Source organism: Rhinopithecus bieti, unplaced genomic scaffold (assembly GCF_001698545.2).
Source record: "Rhinopithecus bieti isolate Rb0 unplaced genomic scaffold, ASM169854v2 scaffold_40368, whole genome shotgun sequence".
Lineage (NCBI taxonomy): Eukaryota > Metazoa > Chordata > Mammalia > Primates > Cercopithecidae > Rhinopithecus > Rhinopithecus bieti.
In genome coordinates, this window is record NW_016817546.1 from 1,065,175 (window position 1) to 1,072,541 (window position 7,367).

General features: G+C 39.7%; 1 protein-coding gene across 6 annotated transcripts in view; it reads left to right on the top strand.

Moving 5' to 3' along the window:
• RERE (arginine-glutamic acid dipeptide repeats) overlaps positions 1-7,367 on the top strand; it is a 492,528-nt gene that overhangs the window by 296,074 nt on the left and 189,087 nt on the right. For all 6 annotated transcript variants that reach the window (XM_017856041.1, XM_017856039.1, XM_017856042.1 and 3 more), the window contains one exon: positions 367-471. In XM_017856041.1, the coding sequence (XP_017711530.1) occupies positions 367-471 (105 nt within the window). The remainder of the gene's footprint in view (positions 1-366; positions 472-7,367) is intronic.

Sequence of the window (7,367 nt, forward strand, 5' to 3'; positions counted from 1 at the left end):
TTTTTTTTTTTTTTTTTAATGATTTAGAAAGGCTTTAGGCTGAATTTTTCTTACTTTCACAATGGTTTTAATTTTTCTCCGTTTCTACTTTAATATTCTTTTTCATAGTCCTGTCTCTAGTTTATCTTTGTTGTTTTAATTAATTTTACTTTATTAGTAAAATGGTGATATAAAGCAGTCAGATGACACAGGTGTACAGTGAAGCAGTCATGAAACAGCTGAATAGGTAAAATGAAGTGTGGTGTTTGTAGCCGATTCTCCATGCACATGGACCTAGTTCAGTGCTTCCTCCACCCTTACCCTCCAGGTTTGGTTAGCAAAAGCAGTGGAGGGTATTACTAATTATTTTTTTTGTCTTTTTCCCAGAGGGAAGTGTAACATCTCCCATTTTTCTGACATATTTGCTGCTAGAGAGTTCAAAGCCCGAGTGGATTCATTTTTCTACATACTAGGATATAACCCTGAGACAAGGTAAGTGAGTCACTTGTGTCTGTTCATTGAGAACTCTTTTCCTTTTCTCATGTGTGTGTGTGTGTGTGTGTAGTTTATGCATCTGGACATACATACACTAGTAACATACTTAAAAAAAAAATGACTCCAGAGTCCTTCAGTAAACTTCTTTGGGAGGAGTTGTGCTTAATGTCTTCGACATCTAAAGTGGCTTTTTGTTTGCTCTTTAGTTTTATTCAGAAAAGAAAATGAGAAAATTTGGGTTGAAAGAAGGTGGGATAAAGATACACTTTTAGTTGATCTGTATTTTGGATTAACTATTAAGAATTGGTAGATTATTTCCCTCATTCACATTCTGTCAAGCCTTCCATAATAACCATATTGAAAAAGACTAGGTAATTTTGGAAAGTTTGTTGGTTACTCATTTGTTTTGTTCACTCTTGGTAATAAAACTCCAGGAGCGCTCACTGAAATATCTTCAGTAAGACTGCTAGTATAAGTCAGACACGTCTAGTTCTCAAAACATCTTGGTAAGATCTATGTAACAGTTTGAATTATTATTTTTTTTTAAATGAGAAGCAGTAGGGTCAAGTAATTCAACAATTTTTATGTCTGTCATAGATGCTACTTTAATGTAGCACATGGAAGAATTTTTATGAGTGTATGTATTCATACTTGCCCTGTATTGATCATGTGAATGCATATTTTACTAAGGAATTTAAAAACAAGATGTTAGCAGGTGATCAAGTAATATATGCTCTGGACACCCAAGGTATGTTTATACGTGTGAAGATTTAGAAAGAAAGAAAACATCCATGGCCAGGCGCAGTGGCTCATGCGTATAATCCTAGAACCTTAGGAGGCCACAGTAGGAAGATTGCTTGAGTGCTTGAGCCCAGGAGTTTGAGACCAGCCTAGCTAGGCAGTATGGAATGACCTCTCCTCTCAACAAAATATAAAGTAAAAATTAACTGGATGTGGTGGGCTGCACCTGTGGTCCCAGCTACTTAGGAAGCTGAGGCAGGAGGATTGCTTGAGCCTGGGAAGTCAAGGCTGTAGTGAGCTGTGTTGGCACCACTGCACTCCAGCCTGGGCGACAGAGGGAGACCGTGTCTTAAAAAAATAAATAAATAAAATAAAATAAGTAAATAAATAAATAAGTAAAAGATACTAGTCTCAAAGAAGTTAGCAAAAGAACTACATTAAGCATAAAGGCAAAATGGGTATCATTTTATTGAGAACATTTTTCTAGAGGACTCTCAGAAACCATATGTAAAACTTAGAATGTTGTTGGGTAGTCAACCTAGCAGGTAAAAGGGAACGTGTTTTTTCTTGTGGTTTTATGAGGCTGCCCACAGCTCTTTTGGGGCTTGTGTTAGTGTATCTGTCTGTCTCTCTCCCTCTCTTCCTCTCAATATTAGATGCTAGATTCTAGACAGCATCAGAAGCTAGATTCTAGATGGTGCTTGATGTATGGATAGTAATATAATGCTCATTGAAGAGTACCTTTTCTCCTTTAGAAAACTATGATGCTTGGCTGGTTGTGGGTGGCTCACGCCTGTAATCCCAGCACTTTGGAGGTGGAGGTGGGCGGATCATGAAGTAAGGAGTTCGAGACCAGCCTGGCCAACGTGGTGAAACCCCATTTCTACTAAAAATACAAAAATTAGCTGGGCGTGGTGGCACACACCTGTAATCCCAGCTCCTCCGGAGGCTGAGGCAGGAGAATTGCTTGAACCCTGGAGGCGGAGGTTGCAGTAAGCCAAGATTGTGCCACTGCACTTCAGCCTGGGCAACAGAGCAAGACCTCCATCTCGAGAAGAAAAAGAAAACTATGATGCTTGAGTTTTGTTTTGTGTTTTTCAAAAGTATGCCATGTTCCAATGATAAAGAAGCTGGTCAGTGGTAATATTTCATAAGCCTTTTATATTTTGAAATGTTTATTTTACATACACATTTATTGGCTTCCTTCTAATGTCTTTCTGTTGCCCAGGTAAATTGTAAAATGCTTGAACCTGGATTTCTCTCTAGATACAAAGGAATTGGATGTTATTTTAGTGATACTGTGTTTATTTAATCACTTGATAGTTTTCCTATTGCACAAATTATATTAATTAACTGAAGTAGCTTTTGTCTTTTAAGCTCTCCGGTTTGTAACAACTAACCAAAATTAGTTTTTACAAATGTAAGTTACACATGTTTTGCTGAATGCTTATTAAAGTAATGTGTAACTTACCTTTGTAAGCCAGACACTCACACAAGTTCTTCTCTTATTTTTCATCGTGTATTGCTGGCCGTCTTTCAGGGTAATACATCCCATCGGGTTTGTTTTAAAATATGGATGCAATAAGGAACACAGAGACATGATGATGGCAGCACACTTACAAGATCTGCATCCTGAGTCACTTCTCTTTGTGACCTTTCTAGTCACCACTGATTTTCGTCTACACTTGGTTCCCTTGTGTCCATCTTCTGCTTTGTGTGTTTTATGTGCTTGAGTAGTGTTGGATGAGTTGAATTGAACAAATACTTAAGTGCCCATTTATAAGTAAACTTTGAGGCAAATTTCAAACTTCTCACAGTTGAAGTGTAAAGGCTGCCGTAGACATTTGCAGCAGTGGAGCCAATGGAGCCTACTGCCTTGGCTTGCTGGTGTTATCCTGAACATTTCCTTATATCCCTGAAGTTTGGGGTTAGGGGTATAGTTCCCACAGCGGCTCAAATGATCCAAAAATGCCTCTGATTTAACAGAGTATAGAAAAACTGGCTAGGCACAGCCCAATTCTTAGAATTCCCAGGGTGCATACCCTTGCAGAATTTACCTCTGTTCTGTCTTAGTTTCAAGTTTGTGAGGGAGGAGGCTGTGTGATAAGCCGATTTCCTATATAGTTTTCCCCCAGTTTTCATGAGTAGGACTAGTAAGTAGTCATGGCTACATAGTGTACTGTATGCTGACTCATAGTGCCCTGAGTTATTTAGGTAAGTATGTAAGTTAATGTGGAAAGGAAATGTCAAAAGTTTTTCTGATTGTGTAATGGTCCTGTGAAATACTGCATATAAGAAAGTCCACTGGAAATTTAAGGAGTGGTGATTCCATGACTGCAGGCTTTCATGACTGTCGTCCTCCCCTTAAATAATGCAGGAACTTTAAGTGGCAGTTGAAAGTGAACCTTAAGATGGAATTGTTTATTTCTCAGAGCTAATTTTCCAATAGTAGTTATACATTGATTTATGTAATTTTCCATACTTTATTAGCATATTGATCAGCACTGAAAGTTTGGAATTTTTTTCACATTTATTTGCATAGATCCTTTTTAAATTTCAGTGTACAGCTTCATTTTATTTTTTTCTGTAACCTGGTCATTATATTTCTGAATGTTGTGTCTTGTCAGGGATCTGTTTTTTGTTGTTGTTGTTGTTCCTGGTGGATTACTGCTTACTGAACTAATAATGTGTGATAGTGGAAAACAGACTGGCTGTTCTGTACTCTAGAGCTTATTGCCTTTAACATTTGGGGAGAATGGATTTCTTGGTAATTGTCATGGAATTACTTTGTTATTATTAGGTGTAAACTTATATTTCATTCTTTTTAATCTAGAATACTTATTAATATTGATAAAGCATCTATAGTAATATAGATCTATACTCTTTTATCTTAAATTCTGAAATATGAAAGTTCTGAAAATCTAACAAATTTTATGCCAAGGTTGTTGCCAAAATGCATTTGATGGCTGAACCTAACCTGAACTGATAGGAGGCTATTTATATTTTTAATTCAGTTCACTTTGTGTGAGTTTGTATAAGTTTTACTCTAAAAATACTAATATGATGGAATGGATTATTACTTGAACACTGCTGGGGTGTTACATGCTGTGATATATTTGCTGTAGTGCTAAAATAAAAATTCTGAATTCTGGTAAACCTCTCATCCTAAGGATTTTAGATAAGGGATTATGACTATATTACTGCTAGCCATGAAATTTAAGTAACAAAACTTATTTTTTTGTTTGTTTGTTTTGAGACGGTCACACTGTATTGCCTCAGCTGGAGTGTAGTGGCATGATCAGGGTTCACCACAGCCTCAACTTACCTGGCTCAGGTGATCCTCCTGCCTCATCCTCCCAAGTAGCTGGGACTGCAGATGCGTGTCATCATCCCTGGCTCATTTTTAAAATTTTTTGTCTAGTTGGGGTCTCACTATGTTGCCCAGGCGGGTCTCTAAATCCTGGGTTTCAGCGATCCTCCCTCCTCTGCTTCCCAAAGTGTTGGGATTACAGGTGTGAGCCGCTGCACCCAGCGGGAACAAAACTTAATTGAGCAAAAATTTGGGGGGCATATTTTTTTGCCCGAGTGGAATACAGACTACTAAAGGACTGTGAAAAATGAGAGAGCCTTAAATCTAATGTTGGCCTGACTTTGAACCCTGAGGTAATTGGGCTTTGCTTTTGGAGTTTGTTTTTGACATTTCTACACTCAGGGAGCGTTCAGTTTTGCACATGTGAACAAGATTCATCCCAGATTTACTTCTGTGGTGAGCATACTCTGCAAAATAATGTCATTGTGTTCTCAGTTTGTTTGAAGGGTCTGATCCAGAGTCTGCCAAGAAACTTAATAAAGTCAATAAATTTCAGCTCAGAGGTCTTCATAAATAAAGCCAGTTAGGCCTTAGGTGCATTTGGCTAAAACACCAGTGTTGGTGGTTAAACTAAAATATAAAATAGATTGGTCTTAGCTTGCAAAAAGAGATAAGCATAGGGATGTGGTTATATGCCTCTCTTTGCTGTCCTTAGTTGCTTTTTTCATTTGTCTAACACTTTCTAGGCATTTAATCTGCTTGATCCTTCCAGCCATCTGGTAAGATTTCTCCTCTTGGATCTGGGGGGCCTGGGTTCTAGTCCTGTGCTGCTACTTCATCCTCGTGTCCATGGGTAAAGCATGCACTTTCTGGACTCTGTTTCTGCATCAGTAAGACACAGATGATGACAGCTACCCTGCAGAAAACTTCTGTAAACTGTCAGATTTTTCATTTCTTCTTGGGAATTGCAGAAGTAATTATAAATTTTCTTTTAGAGACAAGGTTGAAAAATATCAAATTTTTTTTTTTTTTTGAGACAGAGGCTTGCTCTGTCGCCCAGGTTAGAGTGCAGCGGCACGATCTCAGCTCACTGCCTCCCGGGTTCACGCCATTCTCCTGCCTCAGCCTCCCGAGTAGCTGGGACTACAGGCGCCCACCACCACGCCCAGCTAATGTTTTGTACTTTTTTTTTTTTTTTTTCAGTAGAGACTGCGTTTCACCGTGTTAGCCAGGATGGTCTTGATCTCCTGATGTTGTGATTTGCCCGCCTCAGCCTTCCAAAGTGCTGGGATTATAGGCGTGAGCCACCGCGCCCGGCCTTTTTTTTTTTTTTTTTTTTTTTTTCTCCAGATGGAGTCTCGCTCTATCGCTTTGCCGAGATTACAGGCATACACCACCACACCCAGCTAATTTTTGTATTTTTAGTAGAGAGGGGGGTTTCACCATGTTGGCCAGGATGGTCTCGATCCCTTGACATCATGATCTGCCTGCCTCAGCCTCCCAAAGTACTGGGATTACAGGCATGAGCCACCGTGCCTGGCTAAATTTTGTTTTGTTTTAATCCTGTAAAGCATTAAATCCAAAAGCAAAACATAAACTACTTTTCAAGATGTCATGGTTCTATCATACCGTTAGCCATCTGGGTGATTTGCTGTTTTATTGAGAAATGGATTGGGACTTTTTATAGCAAACAAATCTATCCCCTATAGCAATTAAGTTTTGCTAGAGTTTTGGTTGTTTTTTTTTACCCCGTCTTCCCATCTCTCTACTTCCAGCAGTTGAACCATGGGCCAGTGCCTTCTCTCTCTTTTTTTAATGCTATACCCTGGACCCCTTCTGGCTGTCTACCCTTCTTCCTGGGAAAAGATCTCCTTTCCTTCCTGTCTGTGAGTTAGGAGGGAAAGGAAGTAATGGTGAATGGAGTCTCGGTAAGAACAAAAGATATGATAATGGCCATTGGAGAAGAAATGGCTTTATCTTCCTGATAATTAAACATGAATTTTCCCAGGCAGCTGTTCTTTTATTTCCCCTTGCCAAAAGAAACATTCTTTAGGCTCCTGAAGTGCATTTAAGGACAGTGAAGAAGGCATATTATTTAAAATGGAGCATTTTGTATGGATGCTATCTCTCACTGTCTAATAATGCCTCATAAAAGTATCAGCGATTTCATCAGAGGCTTGGTCTGTACTGCAGAAACACCGAATTATATTCTTGATTCTTTTGTGTTTTGCATACTAGTCCTCTCTTGCCGGTAAATGGGAAAACAAGTTGAGGGCTCAGATCTGATCTCCGATCTTATCTGGGGAGAATGTTCATGATCACCTACAGTCTTCTGCAGCCTATCTGCTTTTCTCCCACGTCTTCTCATCCTCTTCGCCCTTCTCCTCTTCTTCCTAGAGTGTAGTTTTGCAGCAGTATTGAGGCTTATATGTTATATGATTATGTTCAGGAGCAGTCATAAACTGCAGGCATTTGCAGGGACTATATACTGTGTCTCCTAGACTGACAACCACAATAATGTTAATAATAGCAAGAGTTAAGAGTTAGTGCAGGCCGGGCGCGGTGGCTCACGCCTGTAATCCCAGCATTTTGGGAGGCCGAGGCGGGTGGATCACGAAGTCAGGAGATCGAGACCATCCTGGCGAACATGGTGAAACCCCGTCTCTACTAAAAATACAAAAAAAAAAAATTAGCCGGGCATGGTGGCAGGTGGCTGTAGTACCAGCTACTCGGGAGGCTGAGGCAGGAGAATGGCATGAACCCGGGAGGCGGAGCTTACAGTCAGCGGAGATTGCACCAGGGCACTCCAGCCTGGGCGATAGAGTGAGACTCCGTCTCAAAA